The 24,547-nt window shown below is 41.4% G+C and overlaps 1 protein-coding gene and 2 long non-coding RNA genes across 4 annotated transcripts in view; 1 reads left to right on the forward strand and 2 right to left on the reverse strand.

The window, feature by feature from the left end:
• LOC124874349 (macrophage mannose receptor 1-like) overlaps positions 1-17,090 on the reverse strand; it is a 51,584-nt gene extending 34,494 nt beyond the window's left edge. The window contains exons 1-5 of the mRNA XM_047375687.1: positions 17,022-17,090; positions 16,537-16,718; positions 12,761-12,974; positions 12,297-12,626; positions 10,694-10,785 (exon numbers count right to left, since the gene is read on the reverse strand). Of these exons, the coding sequence (XP_047231643.1) occupies positions 10,694-10,785; positions 12,297-12,626; positions 12,761-12,974; positions 16,537-16,718; positions 17,022-17,058 (855 nt within the window). The 5' untranslated portion in view covers positions 17,059-17,090. The remainder of the gene's footprint in view (positions 1-10,693; positions 10,786-12,296; positions 12,627-12,760; positions 12,975-16,536; positions 16,719-17,021) is intronic.
• Positions 17,091-20,235: 3,145 nt separating this feature from the next.
• Positions 20,236-21,633, forward strand: LOC124874763. Its single transcript, XR_007039884.1, has 2 exons — positions 20,236-20,310; positions 20,840-21,633. It is a non-coding gene; the product is annotated as an uncharacterized LOC124874763 (long non-coding RNA).
• A 268-nt stretch (positions 21,634-21,901) lies between these two features.
• Positions 21,902-23,669, reverse strand: LOC124874758. 2 transcript variants are annotated; one of them, XR_007039883.1, is made up of 3 exons: positions 23,527-23,669; positions 23,311-23,460; positions 21,902-22,252 (listed from the first exon to the last, which is right to left on the reverse strand). It is a non-coding gene; the product is annotated as an uncharacterized LOC124874758 (long non-coding RNA). The 2 variants fall into 2 exon arrangements; XR_007039882.1 differs by having other exon boundaries at positions 23,311-23,669.
• Positions 23,670-24,547: the final 878 nt, after the last annotated feature.

The following is a 24,547-nucleotide window of genomic DNA, read 5'->3' on the forward strand; positions in this document are numbered from 1 at the left end:
GCTTAACAGGTTATACTTATCTACAAAACTATCAAGTCTTTTTACAAATAACTTTTCCTATATTTTAGAAATGGAAAGTGGATATATTGGAGATTGGTTTGTAATTGGTGAACTGATGTCTGTCTGCACTTTTGAAAATAGGAATTACTTTGGTAGTTTTCATTTTACTAAGAAAACCATCGGTTAGGAAGGACTGATTAAAGATGTATACAATTCAATTCAGTTTGATTTATATAGTGCCAATTCACAACACATGTCGTCTCATGGCTCTTCACGAAGGGTTAGGAATGGTGCAGGGTTGTTGGCCCACTGATGGTCATTGTTATACTAAAAACCACAAGGATTGGGATACCTCTCTCTGTCAGACTGATTATAACCATTGGAAAAGAGAAGGGGTCATACAGGTAGCAGAAATGGAGGGTGTGTTTGCACCTCAACCATAACTGAGCCGGTTTAGGCTAAACCTGACTCCCCCTTACTCCAACCAACAGGGAGGGAAGAAGACAGAGGTAAAACTAATTGGAGTGACACAATTGGTGTGACTATATAATTTATAATATCTTTCACTAGGGCCACATATATTTAAAGACATTGATAATCGCTTGCTCTTGAAATAGTTTGAAACATTTTCAATAATTTCAGTTTTGTTCACAATATTTATGAAGATAGAATTGAGGTTATTTTTAATTATTCTTTCATCCCATACATTTGCATTATTTGGTTGTGCATTCTGTTATTAACACTGACAGAAATAATTAGATTGTGATCAGTAAAATAATTCGGGTATTCATTCTTTTTTGTCCCATTACTAATAATGCAATGTAATATATTTCAGGTACTCAGGATGTTTCTCTTATTCTGCTCCAGCAGTTTATAATGATAGAAGTGTTTACTTAATCTTAATATTTGAGTTAACTTGTTTTTATAAGTTTTGTACCTTTCTTCTGCTTGTTTGGTCCTTTGATTTAAATATGTTTCGTTTTACAGGCCTTAGCTAAACTCTTAGTAACCCATGGTTTATCCTGTCTAGTTATATCATTGTTATGATTTTCCTCAAGTGGATGGTGCTTATCATAAAGTTGAATTAATGTGAATAAGAAGGCATTGTAGGCCCTATCGGGGTCTAGAGTTACATAAACCTCCTCCCACATTCTGCGTACAAGTCAGCCCTAAACGCAGCAATAGCTTCAGATGTTCGGTGCCTAACAATTTGAAGATATTCTGTTTTGGGTGTAGCCAGTTTTGTAGCTGATTAAAAATACTAAAAATAGGAAGATGGTCACTAATGTCACTAATAAATTCTCCAGCGGTAATTTGAATACCTAATTGATTTGTGAATATGAAATCTATTAAAGTAGACGTCACTGCTGTAATTTGAGTTGGTTTAACAATAAGCAGAAAAAGAGTACAGTAGTAATAAACGTGATGTTTTAGTATTTTTCTGGGGGTTTAAGAGATTAATATTAAAGTCCCCACAAACAATTTGAACGTTGTTTAAATTGTTAAAGAGGCTTTTATGTTTTTATTTAAAATGTCTAAAAATGACCCAAGTATTCTTTACAAACAGCTGACAACAGTTTTAGATTTTCAAAATACAATTTCAACAGTTAAGCATTCCAAAACTCCATCAATGGTGATTGACTTACTATCAATGTTTTTACATCTTAAATTTGTAATCTACTTATAATGCCACACCCCCACCTTTTTTATTTACCCTATTGGTGGTGAACAACTCATAACCAGTCAATTCTACTTCACAACACTTGTCTGCCTCCAGCCAAATCTCAGACAAGAGACATTTAGTGCAATGACACTAAATTTATTAAACTGGCTCAGATAATTTTTGACATTATTATAATTTCTGTTCAAACGCCTACTTTTATCCATTATGCTGAAGGCTCCATTCATACTAATACATTTCAGTTGTTGATCAGTATAGTATTTACACTCACTAATTATTTTAATAAATAATGTTTATCTGGATCTATGTTATAATCAAACTCATTTGCTTTATAGTTAAAGGAGTCAAAAATATTGAAATATACACTACTATTGTTTTCTATATTTTCTGATTCAGTATTAATGTCCACATCATTCAACTCGTCCTCAACGGTTGACATTTGTTGACATTTGTTTTAATATTGTTATTCATGAACACACACACTACCATGACATGGAACCGAATCCAACAAAGCACATCACAACACTGGATACACACACAATAGATAATGCACAGGGAACCCAATCACACACACATACACAAAGAGCACACATCCTAATGCACACAGACTATAAAAATAAAGAGCAGACCAGCCGGCCCAGCACAACCAGTATATGCCACACAAAGGAGGGCACATGACCAACATGCTCAACCCACGGGGCAAAGCCAACAGAGCGGCCAGTCCCCAATGTTTCACATCGGCCCGCAACCACAACCAGGCAAACGGGGCATCAAAACACATCCCACACCAACACCAAGGCTGCCAACAAGAAACACCCTACCCAAAATGGCAGGCCCACCAAAATGCAAGCTCCGGGCCAGCATAGGCACATGCACCCCCCATAGACAAATAAACCGAGACCCATAGGGCCAGCCAGGCAGTCAAGCAGACCCTGAGATGCACCACGCCACCCACCACCGTGCCCAAGGGAAAGACGCGAGCCACGCAAGCAGAAGGGTGGCACAGAAAGGCCACAGCACGCACAGCAAAGAACCGGAACCACCTAGGTCCAAACGACACCCTTCCCCACCCAAGGCCAACCACCGACCTCCACCCCAGAAGAAAACCTACACCCACCCCAACATTCAAACAACTCCCAGAACACATAAGACATTAGACACCCAGGTTGACTACGCCCCACCCCCTCTCACAGATCCTCCGCCCCGCCAGCAGAGTGCACTCCTTGAAGGAGAGAGCGCTTGCAATGAGATGGTACCTACCTGCCAGTTTAGGAGGTCCCTAGGCCCACTGATGCACCGAAGGCCCTCGGGCCGGTGCTGGATGCCAGAGCATGCACCCGGCCAAAACTCTGGCGACATATCCGCCAAGCCCCCCCGGCCCAGCCAGGACCCCAGCCTGGGGGCGGCATGCCCGAGGAACCCAGATCCCCCAAGCCCATCCCAGACCCGCCCAGGAGCAGCCCGGCCACCAGGCCAGTAACCTACAGGGGTTGGGCAATGAAACTGAAACGCCTGTCATTTTAGTGTGGGAGGTTTCAAGGCTAAATTGGACCAGCCTGGTAACCAGTCTTCATTGATTGCACATTGCACCAACGAGTGTGAAAGCACCACCAACATTCAAAAGTGACCAAAACATCAGCCAGAAAGCATAGGTTCTGGGAAGTGGTCTGTGGTCCCCACGTGCAGAACCACTCCTTTATTGAGTGTCTTGCTAATCACCAAAGATTTCCCCCTGTTGTCTTTTCCATTTGGACAACAAGATGTGAAATTGATTGTCAATCAGTGTTGCTTCCTAAGTGGAGAGTTTGATTTCACAGAGGTTTGATTTACTAGGAGTTACAGAGGTTGGACAATGAAACTGAAACACCTGTCATTTTAGTGTGGGAGGTTTCATGGTTAAATTGGACCAGCCTGGTAACCAGTCTTCATTGATTGCACATTGCACCAGTAAGAGCAGAGTGTGAAGGTTCAATTAGCAGGGTAAGAGCACAGTTTTGCTCAAAATATTGAAATGCACACAACATTATGGGTGACATACCAGAGTTCAAAAGAGGACAAATTGTTGGTGCACGTCTTGCTGGCGCATCTGTGACCAAGACAGCAAGTCTTTGTGATGTATCAAGAGCCATGGTATCCAGGGTAAGGTCAGCATACCACCAAGAAGGACAAATCACATCCAACAGGATTAACTGTGGACGCAAGAGGAAGCTGTCTGAAAGGGATGTTCGGGTGTTAACCCGGATTGCATCCAAAAAACATAAAACCACGGCTGCCCAAATCACGGCAGAATTAAATGTGCACCTCAACTCTCCTGTTTCCACCAGAACTGTCCGTCGGGAGCTCCACAGGGTCAATATACACGGCCGGGCTGCTATAGACAAACCTTTGGTCACTCATGCCAATGCCAAACGTTGGTTTCAATGGTGCAAGGAGCGCAAATCTTGGGCTGTGGACAATGTGAAACATGTATTGTTCTCTGATGACTCCACCTTTACTGTTTTCCCCACATCCAGGAGAGTTACAGTGTGGAGAAGCCCAAAAGAAGCGTACCACCCAGACTGTTGCATGTCCAGAGTGAAGCATGGGGGTGGATCAGTGATGGTTTGGGCTGCCATATCATGGCATTCCCTTGGCCCAATACTTGTGCTAGATGGGCGCGTCACTGCCAAGGACTACCGAACCATTCTTGAGGACCATGTGCATCCAATGGTTCAAACATTGTATCCTGAAGGCGGTGCCGTGTATCAGGATGACAATGCACCAATACACACAGCAAGACTGGTGAAAGATTGGTTTGATGAACATGAAAGTGAAGTTGAACATCTCCCATGGCCTGCACAGTCACCAGATCTAAATATTATTGAGCCACTTTGGGGTGTTTTGGAGGAGCGAGTCAGGAAACGTTTTCCTCCACCAGTATCACGTAGTGACCTGGCCACTATCCTGCAAGAAGAATGGCTTAAAATCCCTCTGACCACTGTGCAGGACTTGTATATGTCATTCCCAAGACGAATTGACGCTGTATTGGCTGCAAAAGGAGGCCCTACACCATACTAATAAATTATTGTGATCTAAAACCAGGTGTTTCTGTTTCATTGTCCAACCGCTGTATGTCCTCTGGCACAGCCCCCCTAAAAGCATTGCATGCAGCCACCAGTTGCCGCCCCCGAGAGCCACCAAAGCCCCACTCTGGTTGGGGCCACAGCCCCCGGCACCAGACCCCCCCAGGGACCCCAGCCCAGGGACACCCCTAATTCCCGAAACCCAAACACCCCCCTGCATCTGCCACAATGCCCCACAGGATGAACCCAAAGATGCCCCACCCCCACTAGGTGATGGATATAATTATATGATCCAACAGAAGGTTTCTATACTGGTTAATATTATGAAGGTTTTTATTTTCACATTTCATGAGGATAGTTTTCTTAGCGATACATAAGGCAGCGAAAACCATGTGAACTGAATTTGTCTCTATGGTGACATCATCTAAGTTGCCCAACAAGCAAACTGAGGGGGAAGGTGAAATATTACATCTCAGACACTTTGATAAGTCTTCACATATCAGGCACCAGAACCTCTGAACAGGTGTACATAACCATAGTGCGTGGATGTAATTGTCAGGTATATTACCGGTGCAGTGTAACCAGAAAACGCATCTTGAACATCTGTTGACCTGTATAGTATACTCTATGAAGGATTTTATATTGTATTAATTGTAAACTGGTGTTACTAGTCATTTTAAAAGTTCTGGAACATATCTGAAACCAAAATGTTTGGTCAAAGTTAAATGATAAGTCCACCTCCCATTTAATAGGAAGGGAAATTGATTTGTCTATATTAGACAGGGTCCTGTATATCTTAGACACTAATTTGGGGGGGTTGAGTTTTAGGAACTCTAGTACACTTGATGGCATTTGTAACCCAATGTTTTTAATCCTAAATGTAGTTTTTATTATAGATTTAATTTGTTGATATTCTAAAAATTTGTTGATATTCTAAAAATGTATTCTTGTCCATCCCATATTGAATTATTAATCTGTTAAATGGGATGAACTAAATTCCTTCAAATATATGTTCCAGGTATTCAATTCTTTCACTCCTACAATCTGGAAAGTTTATCATATTATATTTTTTGTAGGATGTCAGGGTTCTTCCAGATGGGTGTACGTCTGCATGGGATTAGTGAAGACCTTGTCATTTTTAGATATTCCCACCATGCTGTCAGAGAGGTGCTGATATTGAGGCTTTTAAAGCATTCATGTTGTTTTATATTTGAGCTTATAAATGGTAGATTTGAAATCTTAATATTATTGCATAATGTCTGTTCTACGTCTAGCCAGGGATCATCTGGAGGACTGTGTTTAAACCATTTTGAGATGTATTGTATCCTGCTGGCTAAGAAGTAATGATAAAAGTTAGGCAGTTCTAGTCCTCTTTTGTAGTGTTTTTAAGCTACTATGCGGGGGTTTATCTTTCCACAGAAATTTAGTGATGGAGGAGTCTAGAGATCTAAACCAGTCAGATGACAGTTTATTTGGGATCACTGAGAATAAGTAATTGATTTTTGGCAAGACAATAATTTTTATTGAAGCAACCGTGCCCATGAGTGATATTTCCATCTAGCGAGATCATCTTTCACTTTATTTAAAAGCGGGATATGGTTTAGTTTTGTTAAGTCTGCCAATCTAGGAGACACATTAATGCCCAAATATGTAATATTCCCTGACTGTAGTTGTGTGTTAAGGGAATTGTGAATTTATCATGATGTAAATGACAAATCATCTTAAACTCCAGGATTAATTGTGGAGTACCACAGGGTTCAGTACTTGGGCCAATTCTCTTTACTATATATATGCTTCCAATAGGTCAAATTATCAGGCAGCATAGGATAAATTTTCACTGTTACGCTGATGATACTCAGCTTTACTTATCCATAAATCCTGATGAACCCAACCAGTTAGATAGACTACAAGCATGTCTTGAAGACATAAAAACTTGGATGACTTTAAATTTTTTGCTTCTAAATTCAGGCAAGACAGAAGTTGTCGTCTTTGGACCAGAGTCTTTAAAAAAGAAACTGCTTAGTCAATCACTTAACCTGGATGGCATTAAATTGACCTCCGATAATAAAGTAAAAAACCTTGGTGTTAACTTTGACTAGGACATGTCATTTAAATCCCATGTTAAACAGGTTTCTAGGATTTCCTTCTTTCATCTCCAGAACATTGCTAAAATTAGAAATATCCTGTCCAGGAGTGATGCTGAAAAACTAGTCCATGCATTTGTTACTTCAAGGCTGGACTATTGTAATTCTTTACCATCAGGATGTCCACAAAATGCAGTTAAAAGCCTTCAGCTGATTCAAAATGCTGCAGCAAGAGTTCTGATGAAAATTAAAAAGAGAGATCATATTTCTCCTATTTTAGCTTCCCTTCATTGGTTCCCTGTTAAATCCAGAATAGAATTTAAAATTCTCCTCCTCACATATAAAGCCCTTAATGATCTAGCTCCATCATACATCAGAGATCTGATTGGTCCATATGTTCCTAACAGAGCACTTTGTTCTCAGACTGCAGGTTTACTGGTGGTTCCTAGAGTCTCTAGAAGTAGAATGGGAGGCAGATCCTTTAGTTATCAGGCTCCTCTCCTGTGGAACCAGCTCCCAGTTTTAGTCCGTGAGGCAGACACCCTGTCTACTTTTAAGGCTAAGCTTAAAACTTTCCTTTTTGATGAAGCTTATAGTTAGAGTGGCTTAGTTTATCAGGGAGGGAGCCTTCCTCCCTCCCTGTTGGTTGGAGTAAGGGGGAGTCAGGTTTAGCCTAAACCGGCTCAGTTATGGTTGAGGTGCAAACACACCCTCCATTTCTGCTACCTGTATGACCCCTTCTCTTTTCCAATGGTTATAATCAGTCTGACAGAGAGAGGTATCCCAATTCTTCTGGTTTTTAGTATAACAATGACCATCAGTGGGACCCTTTGTGAGGTTCCTTGAGACGACATTGTTGTAAATAAGCGCCGTTTAACTAAATAATCTGAACTGAAACTATCTGTGTAGTTATGTTGCTATAGGCTTAGGCTGCTGGAGGACATAATGACCACTTTCACCCTCTTCGCTACATTCTCACACTACTCTCCAATTTTGTATTATTTGCTGTTATTTCAGCTTTTAACTTTATGTTCTCTCTTTTCTCTTCCTAGAAGCTACACCTGGCCTGACTCTCTGTCTACCTGTGACACCTTTTTGGAGAGGGGCATCCTTCAAGCTTCTGCTGGCAACAACTTAATGCTCACCTTCTACAGATGATCCACATGGCCCTGTCTTTTAGTGTTTAACCCTTTCTCTCTCCTAGACATGGCTACTGACTGAGCTTCTACTGTAACTAACTCTATGTTCTCTCTTTCAGACTCTAACCTTGAAAACTGGCTCAGAGTTTATCTGTTCTTTCTTTCTAGATGAAACGACTAAAGGAGCTACATCCATTAACATTTACTTTTCCTTCCCATAGAAAGTACTCCTGGGTCAGTGCGTCTTTGTTCTCTTTGTGTCTCTGCTCTGTTCTCTCTAACCTCCAGTCGGTCGTGGCAGATGGCCGCTCACACTGAGCCTGGTTTTGGTTCTGCTGGAGGTTTCTTCCTGTTAAAAGGGAGTTTTTCCTCTCCACTGTCGCTACATGCATGCTCAGTATGAGGGATTGCTGCAAAGTCAACACCAGTGACTGTCCACTGTCTCTACATGCTCATCCAGGAGGAGGGATTGCTGCAAGTCACTGACTGGATGCAATCTGCTGGGTTTCCTTAGATAGAAAAACTTGTTATCCAATTTGAATAAATAACTGAATCTGACTGAACTGTTCAATAGTTAGGATTAATTGGAATGTATGAACCTGACTGTTGTGAAGAACCTTGAGACGACATGTGTTGTGAATTGGCGCTATATAAATAAACTGAATTGAATTGAACTGGAAAAAACAGTTATTTGGAAAACCTGTCAATTCAACCAATTTATAGAATAATCCAAAATTCCTGAGAAAGAATTTATCAGTCCAATTACCTGAGAGACAAAGGTTTGCGAATGCTGGAAGAAGAGAAATGCATCTTCTGCATAAAGACTATGTTCAATATTCGTGCATTTTATGCCTTTAATATAAATAGTTTGCATGATTGCTGCCGCTAGTCGTTCAATAAAAATTGCAAAAAATGAGGGGGAAAGTGGGCATCCCTGCCTGGTGCCCTTCTGAAGATAGAAGTTGGAAGATGTTTGGTTATTGGTCCTGATACATGCCGTTGGGGAACTGTATAATATTTTTAACCAGTTTATGAAAGAGCTTCCATAACCAAATTTAGTCAAGGTTTCAAACAAGAATTTCCAGTTAATTCTAACAAATGGTTTTTTTTTTTCTGCATCTAGAGATAATATATTGAACTCAATATTTTTGCTGTAGGAATAATCTATTAAATTAAGTTGTCTGTGTGAATTTGTGGATGAATTTTATAAAACCAGTTTGGTCAGGATGTATTATGAGAGGAGTTACCTTTTCAAGCCTTTTTGCGACGGCTTTACAGATTATTTTGAGATCAACGTTAATAAGGAATATGGGATGGTAGCTGGTAGGAAGTACTGGGTCTTTTCCTGGTTTTAACAGGAGAGTGATGTTGGCAGAATTTATATTTGGTGGAAGTCTGACATTTTCTTCGGTTTCCTGCAACATTTTTTGGAATATTGGAGCCAAAATATTCCAGAATTCTTTGTAGAAATGTTGGGAATCCACCTGGGCCTCGAGGCATGCTTGTGAGAGCTTCTTGGATTTCAGCTGAAGTCAGTGGTACATCCAGGGCCATCGCTTGATTATCAGATACTTTAGGAAGTGTTACTTTATCCAGAACATGGTTCAATCTCGTTATGATGTATTCAACTTCCAGTCTTTGCTTTGTGGGTTTTCTTTCTTTACTACTAGAGTTAAGTAGACAGGAGCATGATCGCTGACAGCTATAGGGTGTATCTTAGTATCTGAAATGTCAGTCAACAACAAGCTGCTGACTAAGAAATAATCCAGAGAGTAAGAGTGATGGACATGTGAGAAGAAAGTATATTTTCTGTGATTAGGGTGAAGAGATCACCATGCATGGCAAAGTCCGTAATCACTCATGTACTGTTTAACTATATTTATTGATTGTCAACTGCGCTGAGTCCCTGTTGTACTCCGCCTGTCTAATTCATCATTTAGACCTAAGCTGAGATCGCCCCCAAGAAGAAGTGAGCAATCCAAGTGTTTAGACAGTGCAGAAAAGGAAGAATGGGGGGTCATCAACATTTTGGGCATATATACTGACAACACATATCTTTTGGTTATGTATAGATATTTTTATTATTATAAATCTACCCTCTGGATCTGTAACTGTGTCTAATACTGTAAAGTTAACATTTTTGTGAATTAAGATCGCTACTTCCATTTGCCTAGAATTATAGCAGGGAGAAAACAGATTATGAAACTCAGGTGATTTAAGATCATTTGCAGCTGTGGCAGATTTATGAATCTGTTGTAATAAAACAATGTCTGCCTGCAGTTTTTTAAGCTGATTAAATTATTTGAACTTTTTCTCTCTGGTGCCGGCTCCATGCACATTCCATGTGACAAACCTTACTTTACCGATAGTTGTGCGTGTGTCGCAAAAGTTGGACAGCGCATGCCAACGCAGCATTGTTTCATATTTTTTCAGCATTTGTCATTAAATATACTTTATTTTCTTATCTCAGAATTTAGAGAGCAAATCACACAAAAGTAAAACTAAAGATACTGCAGTAGCAGGACAACCTGCAACTCAAGTTCTCCGAAAGGAAGAAAAACTTCTAAAGATAGAACAACAAAGAGCTGCTAAGAAAAGCAGAAACTATCGCTTTTCAAAGAACAGGTGTGACAGAAGTGAACAATGAAATTTGATCTACCAAAGTAAACAGGAAGTCAGTCTAAAAGATCACATAACAAGGAAGAGAAGAATAAAGAGATGATTCACCTTCTCCAGTAGGTCTTCCAGCACACCAGGGTTGTTCAGATCCAGAGAGGAACTTCTCACCACCTTCAGTTTTACTTGTTTTGAAAAAACAACTTTGAAAAAAACAAATGGTTTCAATCAGTAACAAGATCTCCGGCAGATGTTTGACAGTAGCTTGTTTGGAGAAAACTAACCTGCCTATCAGCAAAAGAACCAACCTGAGGCAGAGTGGGGGATGGTTTATCATGTGGCCTTGTTCTGCAACAACATGACTTGGTTACCCTGTAGTTCTTGACTGGACCATGACCTCCTCTCTATTCACCTAATTCCAAGAACCCATGATGCGTTGCATGTATTATGTCCATGACCTCCAGATCAGTGGTGCAAAATGCAGCCCGGGGGCCATTTGCAGTCCTTGAAATATATGTGTTTAGTGTTTCACTGAGACATGGCTACAGGATCATATCCCTGACTCTAGGGTCTCTCTGCTAGGCTTTCTGCTCATAATAGTTTACAGAGATTTTTTTTTTTTTTTTTCACCGTGTCCTGTACGACAGAGTAGCTCAGAATTGTTGTCTGAGTCCCAAGAAAAAGCCCAACAGATTTACTTGCACAAGTGGAGCATTACAGCTAACGTTCTTAAGCTCTGCTTGATATTTATAAAAGAAACTATTAGAACCCCTCCTTGAACCGCTACCTTAACGTGGTGGAGGAGTTTCAGTGCTCGAATGATCTTGGAGGCTATGTTGTCTGGGGCTTAAATGCAGGCTCTAGGTGATGGGTCAGACAAAGAGCGGTTCAAGACACCTTCATGAGGACTACTAAATTGAGGCACGTGACGTCGCCCGGTAAGAGGGAGCCGGGGTCCCACCCTGCAGCCAGGCCTGCGGTCAGGACTCGTCAGAGAGCGCCTGGTGGCCAGAAGATGACGAGTACGAGTACTTTATTAGACACATGGAGAAGACATTAATGCCATGACTGAGTGGGTGACTGACTATATAAACCTCTGTGTGGATAACACCATCCCCACCAGAATGGTGACATGCTTCCACTATAACAAATGCTGGAGCACCAGTGACCTGAAGGACCTGCTTAACAAGAAAAAAGCCTTCAGGGAGGGAGACAGGGAATTATTAAGGAGTATACAGAAACAACTTAAAGTTAAAATTAGAAACAGCAAGGAGGTGTACAGGAAGAAGCTGGAGAGCAAGCTCTAGCAAAACCTTACTTTATGTTTACTCGCTTGTCCTTGCAAAGTCACAAAGGTTGTTAACTATCTCCTGGTGTCGTGTGAGAGGCGAGGTTCACCCTGAACAGGCCGCCAGTCCATCACAGCATAACAGAACATTTCTGTATTTAAAATCTCATTTTCTAAGTAACAGAATTCAGATTTTCTTTAGTTTTAAGCCAAAAATCTTCAAATGTAACTTAATTAAAGGCTTAAAATAGTGTGTAATCTAATTTAATCTATACAATATATACATTTCAGTTTTGGAATTAAATTACCACATAGATTTAATAAATTTAAATAACCCTCTGTTCTAATTTATTGAAGCACACCTGTAAAAGCATCTAATGAGCTAAAGGCCTTTTTTCTACCAAACCATAGCTAACCGTTGCTCACCTGCAGAGCAAATCAGTGGTCTCTTTTCACTGCAGTTCCAGTTCTCCCATTTTCCAGAATTTCGCATATTTGCAGCAGCACAGTTCTCCTTCCTGCCATTGGGTTCCCCAGAATTCCAGTACCTAAACGCAGAGCTGGTTTCATCTGACCACACCCAGGAATTTCTGAAAAGGCCGATCCAGACTTTTTCTCCTGGCACCATCTCATTTGCCTTCTGGTTCTCAGCCATGTTTCTCACACTGGCCAGGTCTGTGTGATGTTCTCTGCAGTAACGCTGAGCCTCAGTCCAGTTCATTTTGATGCTGATGTGAACAAACGTCACATTTGTCCCTTAAAGACAATTAAAGGGTTAAATAGTCACAAAAACTACCTTAATGTATTTAACAAGTTATCATCTTCAGCAAACATTCTGTAAAAATTCCAACAACTAATCTGCATCATACTCTTGGAAATAAAATCCTGACCTCTGCCATCGAAGCAGATTGACTTTCGTGTTTCAGAACAAGATTTGTCGTTCCAGTATCCGTCTTCATACATCTCAACACAGTTCTCTACTCCCTTGTTGTTTGGTTCTCCAGTGGCCCAGTTTTTGAACTTCTCATCATGTTGGTAGAAGTTTGAGTCTGACATAGACCACTTCCAGCTGTTTATGTCATCATACAGTCCAATCCAGGGGATCTGGAAAGGGAGAGTACTTCTTGAACTGCATCTTTCAGTCTTATCTGAAAAATCTTCTAACACCATTTTACATTTAGGGAGGGAACAGCAGGAGGGAAAGTTAATGTATAATTTCTTCTAAGCTTTTGTAGTTGTTTTGGTAGAATTATGTCATTTTATCCAGACTTGGTTGAACACAGCATTGGTGCTGGCCTTGATATTGATGTACAGACTACTCCTCTAATCTTATGAATTTTGTCAGTAAAGAAGTCAGCAAATTAATTGCAGGCCTTGTTAGAATGGAGTTCAGATGCTACAGACACAGGAGGGTTTGTTAACCTGTCGACCGTAGCAAACCAGGCACGAGCATTATTAATGTTGTTGTTGAAGATTTCAGAAATTAAAAATTCCCTTTAATGTTTTAGTTGTAAGTTATATCTGTGAAGTCTCTCTTTATACCTCTCATAGTGAACCTGGAGTCTTTCACCACCTCCGTTCAGGTTTTTGACCCTTTTTTCACTTCTTACCAGTGGAGCATTTCTCCGCAGAGATTTCTTCTTACCAGAGACAACCGTCACCTTAATGGGAGCAATGGAATCATGATGTCTGAAACTTTAGACTGGAAGTTATCTACCAGCTCATTTATTGAGTTACAGGACAAAGTGGAAATGGAAGAGTGAACTTGCTTAAAGGTTTCAGTTGCCCTGTGCTTAAAAATAGTTTTCATTTCATATCTGTTTGGCTAATTGAGTCAATGGAAACAATGCTTTCAAAGATAACAGAAAGTGATCAGGTAGGGCAAGACAAGGAAATGTTCGGACTCTGATGAATAAGTCCAAAATATGTAATCTTTTGTGTATTGGCTGTGTATCAGGTCGAGTCAAACCAACAGTTTAAGTGTATCATACAGTTTTTTTGGCCCTTTGTCTTGAGGGTTGTCAACATGGAGTCTCCCACCATGATTAAACAGTTGTTATCAGCACATATCACAGATAGATGGCCATTGAAATTAGAAAATGTTTGCTTTGGATTTCAGAGGCCTGTAAACATTTAGAAACATGGCTGGAGCATGGCCCTCTACCTGGACAGTCAGATATTCATTAGTCAAATTTGCCCAGAAACACGTTTTACACTTTAGTGAATCATGAAACAAAGCGGCCACCACTCCTCCTCTCCTGTGCTCCCTGCTTTCTTAGAAAACTGTAATTTGGAGGCACTGACTGTGTCATTGTAGGTGTCTGAATGTTTTCATCCAACCATGTTTGTCTTAAAAACATAACAACAAAATGATGCTCAGTAATGAAGTCATTCATTAAAAATGATTTTCCTGACCAGGACCTAATGTTTAATAGAGCCAGTTTAAGTGACTTAGCAGCTGGTAATATTTCTGTGGCAAGTTGCACTTGACAATGAATAGATTTTAAGTTGAACTTCTGTCTACTGTTTCTTATCTTATAGTTTTCTTTGTTCTGTTACACAGAAATATATTCTGTTACAAAGAGATATTACAGCATTCTGTCATTGGAGATCCAAGGTTTTCCTGGAGATAATCCCTGCTGATAGTCCTGTTATATGAGCCCTTTACATATCACAAATATGTTTGTGGAACATACTGACCACAGACAGGCTTAAAGACAGTCATAAACTGGACAGCATGCCATATGTTAAGCATCTGAATCTCTCATCTCCACCCTGAACTGTTGGTAGAGAAACAACTTAATATTGAAACCTTGAACTTAGTTTACCAACTAAATAAAATCCTCTTTTAAGATTCCTGACCTCCAGGACAAGGGTGTCTAGGTGGACCTGCCTCGTGTTCCTGACCTCCACAATGAGGGCGTCCAGATGGACCCTCCTTCATCTCCAGAGCCTCGTCAACGATTTCACGGCAGATCTTCTGGGCTTCATCGGAGATCTTCTGGGCTCCACCACAGATCATCTGGGCTCTGTTGTGGGTTCTTCCAATGCTCCCCATGGCTCCTCCAAGGTTCCCAGTGCCGATTTCCAGAACCTCGCCTCTCCAACGCTCTCCCTAGGGTTCCAGCAGTTCCTGCACCGCTCTCCCGAGCTTCTCCATGGGTTCAAGCCTTCATCCCTCCCTCTCAGTCTACCACCTGCCACCAGGTCTTCGTCATCGCTGCCAACCACCAAAGTCTCAACATCATTGCTGGCCTCCAGGTCCTCGTCATTGCTGCTGTCACCAGCCGCCAAGATCTCAACACCTCTGTCCTCCTGAACTCTATGCGGCCCCCCATCCTCATAGAGGACGGGGGGGCGCTGTGGTGACCTTCATTCGTTGCTTCCTCCTGTGGCTCTGGACTCCGACCAGGCGCCGGCCCGTGGGTACCCAGCTGGTGCAGGCGCATGTTTAATCTATTTCTTTCTTTCTTATTTTTATTTTATAATATTATTTTATTTTATTTTTGTTTCTCTCTTGGGACTGCTTGTCGTGTCAGTTGATCCTGTCTTGGTATGGGGTCGGGGGGTCCGGTGTGGTTACGGGGCTCGGTGGTGTCTGTTTTGTTTCACTCGCAGGCTGTGGCTGGGGTGGCATTGCGTTGCGTTGCGCAGGGCCTGGCAGTGCGCTGTGTGGTGCATGGGATGTGGCGGGGTGTTTGGAGCAAGGGCTATGTGCGAAGCTCGTTCTATATGGATGTGTCTTCATCAGCTTTTCGATGGTGGAGCTTTCTTGTGGGGGTGTGCCCCTGTTGGGAGGAGATTCCTGATTATGATCGGGATTCATTAAGGGGTTGGGACTGCTTCGTCCTGAGGCAGCTCTGGTTGGCGGGCTCGTTTAGACCGGGTAGACTTCTCCTTTTTTGTTCATGGCCTCTTCTCTGGATAGGAACTGGGGTCGTTGAGGATTGTGGTCAGGGTCTGGGCCGGGGTCATTTGCGTTCGGGTGGTGACGGCCCTAGTCTGGACTGGTGGCTCGGGCGGTCTGCCCCAGGTCTCATGTCTCTGGGTCCATTGCTGGATCGGCTCCGGCGTAGCTGGCTGCCAGCATAGTCTGTGACCTCGTTGCTGCAGCTCTCTGGGGCTTCTGCACTGTGGCTGCTGGGTGGTTCTGATGGGGCTCTCCCATGCTCTTTTCTTGCAGGGGCAGCGATAGCCATGTTGGTGGTTCTCCTGGGGTTGACGTGTTCTGGGGGGCCATCTTGCATTCATTAGTACCGTGTACTTTTTTACATTGTTGTTGTTATATATGTGTTTCTTTAGGTGTAGAAGCAGTCTTCTAGGGTGTTATCTTGTATTATCTTCATCCTTCTTTCTCTCCTCTATTCTTTTCTTCTTCTCTCCCTTTTCCTTTTGGCCCCACCTCTCTGTCTTTCTTGCTTCTTTTTTTCCATTTTGTTTCTGTCTCCATGTGTCCATTCCAGTTGAAATAATCCCAATGTAGTTTCTAATAACGTTTTTTCCATATTTTTTGTATATTTTTTTTCACAAGTAGAGCATTACGCTGTAATGCTCTACTTGTGAAAAAGAATCTGTTCGGCTTCTTCTTGGCACTCAGACAACAATTCTGAGTGCTACTCTACCAGACAAGAAAAGAAAAGAAACCAGAAAAGAACATTTAACTTACATGGTTGTTTCCCAGTTTACTCAGATCTACCAGGTCATTCAGTCTCGTCACATCCTCCATTTTCTTTATTGTTGCCAGGTCTGAGTACTTTTCTCTGCAGAAACTCTGAGCTTCGGTCCAGTTCTTGAGCTCATAAATAAAATAGTAATTTTGTGCAGGAAGTGAGCAGACATCCCTTAGCACTGCACTGACAAACATGAAGATTATTTATTATTAATTAGACAGTTTTACTTAAAACACAAAGTTTAACAGTCTAGCTCTCCAGTTGAGACTAATGAAGCAGGACTTGCAGGATTTTACTATCAGATGTGAAAAATACTTGGTCCAAAAATCTCTTTCTTTCTTTGTGCCACAGCAGAATAAAACAAGTTGCTTCATTTTTAGCAGCAGCACCAATAAAGGTTCTTATAGGCCGGATATCTAAGAGCACCATAAAGCATAATGCTATGGACAGAAAAAATATATAAAACATATAACCAACTTGCCTGAAACAGCAAAAATGCACAGAAGAACGTTTTCCATGCTTTTCCTCTCCTCCTGTTCTCCTCCAGTCTGACTGCAGATACAGGTTCAGCCAGAGGTAATGAACTCATGGCCTCACTGTGCTTCATGCAAAACAACTACAGGTCCTTCTCAAAATATTAGCATATTGTGATAAAGTTAATTATTTTCCATAATGTCATGATGAAAATTTAACATTCATATATTTTAGATTCATTGCACACTAACTGAAATATTTCAGGTCTTTTATTGTCTTAATACGGATGATTTTGGCATACAGCTCATGAAAACCCAAAATTCCTATCTCACAAAATTAGCATATTTCATCCGACCAATAAAAGAAAAGTGTTTTTAATACAAAAAACGTCAACCTTCAAATAATCATGTACAGTTATGCACTCAATACTTGGTCGGGAATCCTTTTGCAGAAATGACTGCTTCAATGCGGCGTGGCATGGAGGCAATCAGCCTGTGGCACTGCTGAGGTCTTATGGAGGCCCAGGATGCTTCGATAGCGGCCTTTAACTCATCCAGAGTGTTGGGTCTTGAGTCTCTCAACGTTCTCTTCACAATATCCCACAGATTCTCTATGGGGTTCAGGTCAGGAGAGTTGGCAGGCCAATTGAGCACAGTGATACCATGGTCAGTAAACCATTTACCAGTGGTTTTGGCACTGTGAGCAGGTGCCAGGTCGTGCTGAAAAATGAAATCTTCATCTCCATAAAGCTTTTCAGCAGATGGAAGCATGAAGTGCTCCAAAATCTCCTGATAGCTAGCTGCATTGACCCTGCCCTTGATAAAACACAGTGGACCAACACCAGCAGCTGACACGGCACCCCAGACCATCACTGACTGTGGGTACTTGACACTGGACTTCTGGCATTTTGGCATTTCCTTCTCCCCAGTCTTCCTCCAGACTCTGGCACCTTGATTTCCGAATGACATGCAGAATTTGCTTTCATCCGAAAAAAGTACTTTGGACCACTGAGCAACAGTCCAGTGCTGCTTCTCTGTAGCCCAGGTCAGGCGCTTCTGCCGCTGTTTCTGGTTCAAAAGTGGCTTGACCTGGGGAATGCGGCACCTGTAGCCCATTTCCTGCACACGCCTGTGCACAGTGGCTCTGGATGTTTCTACTCCAGACTCAGTCCACTGCTTCCGCAGGTCCCCCAAGGTCTGGAATCGGCCCTTCTCCACAATCTTCCTCAGGGTCCGGTCACCTCTTCTCGTTGTGCAGCGTTTTCTGCCACACTTTTTCCTTCCCACAGACTTCCCACTGAGGTGCCTTGATACAGCACTCTGGGAACAGCCTATTCCTTCAGAAATGTCTTTCTGTGTCTTACCCTCTTGCTTGAGGGTGTCAATAGTGGCCTTCTGGACAGCAGTCAGGTTGACAGTCTTACCCATGATTGGGGTTTTGAGTGATGAACCAGGCTGGGAGTTTTAAAGGCCTCAGGAATCTTTTGCAGGTGTTTAGAGTTAACTCGTTGATTCAGATGATTAGGTTCATAGCTCGTTTAGAGACCCTTTTAATGATATGCTAATTTTGTGAGATAGGAATTTTGGGTTTTCATGAGCTGTATGCCAAAATCATCCGTATTAAGACAATAAAAGACCTGAAATATTTCAGTTAGTGTGCAATGAATCTAAAATATATGAATGTTAAATTTTCATCATGACATTATGGAAAATAATGAACTTTATCACAATATGCTAATATTTTGAGAAGGACCTGTATGTCATTCGAATATATTCTATTAGCATTGGCTGGAAATATTAACCTAAGCAATAAAACATGGTGTAGAGCGGGGGTGCCCAAGTCCAGTTCTGGAGAGCTACCGTCCTGCAACCTTTAGATGCACCACTGCTCCAACAATTCAGACATTTGATTCAGGCGTGTTGGAGGAGGGATGCATCCAAACGTTGCAGGGTGGTAGCTCTCCACGACTGGACTTGGGCACCCCTGGTGTAGTGATGAGTGGCTTAGTGGTAGAGCAGATGCTTTATGATCCAGCTGTCCTGAGTTCAATTCCTGGCCCCTTTACCGCATGTCTTCCCCCTCTGTAACGCCTGCTGTTAACTTCTGTTTTTACAGCATACAACATTAAGATAATTTGTTGCAACATTAAGGACTTTTGCTTCTTCTTGCATCTCTGTACCAGTTTCTCTGAGGGCCGCTTCCAGAAGCTGTCTTAGTGGAATGAGACCATTGTGATACACTGATTTCACATATTATTAATTAAACATCTTCACACTGTGCTGCTGACAGTAGATTTAAGTCCTAATGTTTAATTCTGTGAACCTGCATACATCTCCTCATTCTTCTTCACAGTATCAATTTAAATCTTTGATATACCATTATTATACATGAGGATTATTACCTTCAGTGCCTTTTATGTGTTTGACTCTTGCTGAGTTGTTTTTACACCAGAGTTCTAATGCAGTTACATTCACCTTTTTGCATGATGGCAGCTTTATGAAAATATAGAACAAACATTGGTTTAACTCAGGTCTGCTGTTGGCTGATGGAAGTCTGATACGGAGTGAGAAGCTGTTTGCTTTTGAAAGCATTTGGTTAAACATTTCAGATCATCAAACAAACATAAGCTGAAGTTTGTAAATTATGTATTAATTTATTAAAAGCTATCCCAACCAACCTGGCTACCCCACTAAATTCAGAATTAACTGTAATTGATCATTCTTTGGAGAGTTGAGATCTATTTCACCAACCAAATAAAGGTCTGATTACTGCCAGACTTGTAGAAGTAAGTAGAGCCTGTCTGACAACATGAAGTAAGCTAAATGATCTCAAAAAGCAACACATCAGGCCTCAATCTAAAGAACTAACATCCATCAGTAAGGAAAAGGCTACAGAACAATTTCTAAGGTTTTGGGACTCCAGAGAACCTCAGTAAGAACCATCATCCACACATGGAGAGAACATGGAACAGTGGAGAACCTTCCCAGGAGTGGCTGACCTACCACAATTATTCAAAGAGCTCTTAAAGGTCTGATCGAGGAGGTCACAGAAAAACCCAGAACAACGTCTAAAGGTCTGCAGGCCTCGGCAACCCGGTAAAAAAAAACACACACATCCCCTTTTCTCTCCCTTCATGTCAATGAACTCTTTTATTAAAAAAACTTATTTTAAAAAGAGGAAGTGCGATAACCTCCTTCTAACTTTATTTCCTGTTTCAGGGTCTTTTCCCACACTTTGGCACTGAGACAATGAGACATGCTGTAGGCGGCCAGTGCTGAACTATATGGGTCGTCTTGGTGAGTTTTAATGCAGAAAAGTGTTGTTTGTGTTTTCCAAAAGCTCATTTGGAATATTTGTTGTTAAGTTGCTGGGAACACGAGCAAGAGAGGCCATGTGGCCGTGTGCAACACTTGCTAAAGAAAACATGCTAGCGTCGTGCTAATGCTCTTATTTTGGTACCATTATATCGCGGGTTGATATATTTTTCTGTTTAACAGCAATGAAAATGTTATTTCTGTTAAGATTTAAGTTCACCATAATAAAAGGAATCCCTTTTAGTTCTTTTTGCACTATTTTTTTGTTGAATGTGACGTTTGTTGATGTTAAATGTACATTTTGATGCTTCAGCATGTTAACGTTTTCAGTAGTTCATATGTCATTATTAAAGCAGTAGCTCAAATAAAGTTCTACAGATTAAAGAGATGACCTTAAAGGGAATATTGGAGGTAGTAAGACTACATACTTCTCGTTAAGGCGACAAATTGATTGCATTTCATGAGTTACAAAAACTTTAGCTGTATGTAATAATGTCATTATTGTGTGCAGGCTAGGTTTTTTTATTTGCCAATTAAGAAGCTGGATCACATTCCTGGATTCTCTCTGGATGGAGATGGCCTGTGCCCAGAGCAGAACTGGACCTCTGTTTGAACGTCATTCTTCTCTCCAGCGTGAACATCTAAATGGTAACAATATAAACCTCTGGATGGAAAATGAACTAAAGGAAAACTAAACTAAACATTTTGACTTTGAGCTTAATAGGACCGGGGTTGATTTTGATATGCCGGATTGTTTTTGGTTATTGGTAAATTGTGTTTAAATTTAAATTTTTTTACAAAATAATAACTATTTTTGCTCATTTCTTGTCTCCAGCCATTTTATTTTGCATTCACTTTGTTTCCTATTGTAATCAACTGGACTATACTTTCGAATTATCACAGCTTAGAGGTTACACTTCACTGCATCAGTTAAGGTCAGAGGTCATGATTCAACAATAAGCACAGAGAGTTTCAAGGTCCGAACCACTGCTGACCCAAAAGAACAAAAGGAGACCTGTCTTACCTTTACCAAGAAACATCTTGATGATTTCTAAGACTTTTGGAAAAATATTCTGTGGACTGATGAGACAACAGTGGGACTTTTTGAAAGGTGTGGCTGCAGTGTGATGTCCTGGGGCTGCATTGTTGCTTCAAGGCCTTTAGGACCTGCTGTAACTGATGGACCCATGAATTCTGCTCGATCATAGAAAACCCTGAAGAATTTCCATCCATAACAGAAGTTTAGATTTTGTAATGGCCTAGTCACAGTGCATGCAACAATAAAGAGCTCTTTTGTATGGAGAACACAGACGTTTTTGAACATATTACTCCTCACTCGTGTCTGTATGTAAGCCCTGACAGAACCAGTCCAAACACTGGTGGTTTGGACTGGACCTACACAGACATGCTGTTTTAGGGGATAAGTACCTTTTCACATAGTGTCAGCTTGGTTTTGATTAGATTTGTTTCCCTTGATAAATTAAATAATTTGAAAACAGCCTTTTGCATTTAATGATCTGGTATGTTTGCTATGAAATAGCAAAAGCAGGAGAAACCTATAAGGGGGTAAATACTTATTCAAGCTCTAACATTTAATAATTTGGAAAAAGCAAAATGATACATTTCTCATCTTTGGTAGAGAGACCAAAGTAAAACATCTTAGGTGTTTTAATTTAGAGGTCAGTCATCAGTTAAAAGTCTTATCGCTAATATCTGAGCAGATTGAATGTTGCGTTTTAGAACAAGCCTCTTCATTCCAGGTTCCATCAGGAAACATCTCTCCGCAGTTCTCTGCAGTCCATAAAAACTGTCTGGCTGTGTAAAAGACCGCTTTCTGAATTTCTTCTCATCTTGTTGGTAGAAGTCTGAGTCTGATGGACCACCTGCAGCTGTTCACATCATCATATAATCCAATCCAGACTCTCTGCAAAGAAAAACATTTTTTACATCACAAATATAGCATTAAATACAGAATCTCTTACTCAAGCACTTTATCACAACATTAAAAAAAAATCATGTATGGTTAGTTTTCAGCCCTAAGCTTTGTCACTGTGATTGTGATACAGTGATTTTAGCTCCATGAGAACATGAGCAGCCTGCTCTAGAACAATATGATATTAACCTAACCTGCTCTAGATGTTCCGCTGCTAGGAACATTCGATTAAAGAACATATAAACAGTGATTTATCTGGAAGTCACTCAAGCTTTTGTAGAAAAACAGAATTGAACATACAGATGTTTTTCTCATGTTGTTCAGCGTCTTCATATCCTGCGTTTTCTCGATGGTTGCCAGGTCTGAGTATGTGTAACCTTTTCTGTGACCCTGAATTAATTACCATTGTCTGGGATTGCAATGCTGGGAAAATACTGTGGAAGGCTGGAAGCCACCTTTACGGTTTCTTCAGATTTAAACTCCAGCAGGGTTTCCCACCAGTGCCATGCCCTGTCTCACGCTTAAAACCTTAACACAAAAGGCATGCAAAATGAGGCATCTGCTCATTAGTAACTGTTGCTGTAATTCCTTCAATACATACACGTCTTCTTATCAGTGCTTTGTTGTTTTACATCTAATGTAAAACTGGACTCGACTTGACAGCCAACAACTGTCCAATTCAAAACAACGGCTTACAAACATGAGTCACTAATCCAGGCTGGGAAGTTGATTGCATCCCAGGTCACCATCACCAGATTAACACAAACCACCAAGACTGAGTTAAGTTGAGTGCAGTTTGAATGCTTACCGTCTGCACACGTCATCAACTGAACACCTACAAAATAAACGTTTCTGTTGTGGTGCAAAATTTCAAAAGTTGCCCATAATTGTCCATCAATTTAAATTCACTAATTGAATTTATATGCATTCGTATAACAATGAATATGTTCTTAATCTTAATTAAAGTTAATCTAACAGGATTTGACTTTCATTTAGTGGAGTTAGGTGTGCAGCAGACATAATTGAAAACACCTGAGTTGGTCCTTCACCTTTGGCAGTCTGATCTGGCTTGGTGAGTGTTGTTTTCTTCTTCTTCAGACTGGTAGCTGTCGGGTCACCCATCATTTTGGTCAGGTAAACGACTGGACTGCGCAGCTCAACAGGTGTCGCAGCTCTGACATCTCCAGAGCTTATAAAACCTTGAAGAAACAAACTTTTAAACGCCATTTCCAGCCATAGTTTCACAATACTATGTTCTGAGGCACCTCTGAAGAAATAGAAGCTCGCAGGTAGGTTTCCTTTTCCTCCACAATGGCCATTCCCGGAAGAGCTTGAAAGCTGGAAATCTGTCTGATACAAAAACTCGGGTTCCCCCCTGTTTTCTTCAGACCCACGACCCATCCTCAAGCCTGTGAAGAGAAGAAATCGACGTCCAAGTAATTTTGTTCTTTTCATACTGAATCGGTTCGGTGTATTCAGAGGTCTGGGCAGGTGAGGCATAGTTAAGGTTTAATTAGTATCACCAGTAGGCAATCCAAGGTATTGTTGCATGAAATGTTGACGTTTTTTTGATGCTGAACTGTTTTGATTTGCTGTCTGAATGCCGTTGAACTGCAGAGACCAGTTGCAGTCTGAAAAGTTTGGGTGTGTTGTTCGTCCTGCTGATTGTGTCGGGATCTGTCTGCGTTAGGTTTTTGTGTTTTTTTTCTGCTCAGCCACGTGCTTCTCTGTTCATTCAGGTTTCCTTAGATTACTTCTGTTTAGTTTTGTTACTTCCTTGATTCTTGTGTTTGATTTCCTTATAGATCTTGTCTCTCCCTGATTATGTCCCTTAGTTTAGTTTCATTGTTGGCTTTTTCTGTTCAGTAGACATGTCCCTGTCTTCTTCCTGCTCATTGAGGTTAATTAGACACTCCCTCAGTCTTCCTGCAGCCCTGGTCACCAGATGTTCCATGTTTCTTCTGATTAGCTCATCCCCCAGTTCATTGGTCCATACTCCACTTCCTTCATTATTTCAGCTCTCTGGTTTTCATTGTTTGCCACTAGTTCCTCCTGTTTGATACTCTGACTGCTACCCTGATTGTTTCCTGAGTCCCAGCTCCCGAGTCCCAGCTCCCGAGTCCCAGCTCCCGAGTCCCAGCTCCCGAGTCCCAGCTCCCGAGTCCCAGCTCCCGAGTCCCAGCTCCCGAGTCCCAGCTCCCGAGTCCCAGCTCCCGAGTCCCAGCTCCCGAGTCCCAGCTCCCGAGTCCCAGCTCCCGAGTCCCAGCTCCCGAGTCCATGCCCCCG

Source organism: Girardinichthys multiradiatus, chromosome 1 (genome assembly GCF_021462225.1).
Source record: "Girardinichthys multiradiatus isolate DD_20200921_A chromosome 1, DD_fGirMul_XY1, whole genome shotgun sequence".
In the NCBI taxonomy this organism is placed as follows: Eukaryota; Metazoa; Chordata; class Actinopteri; order Cyprinodontiformes; family Goodeidae; genus Girardinichthys; species Girardinichthys multiradiatus.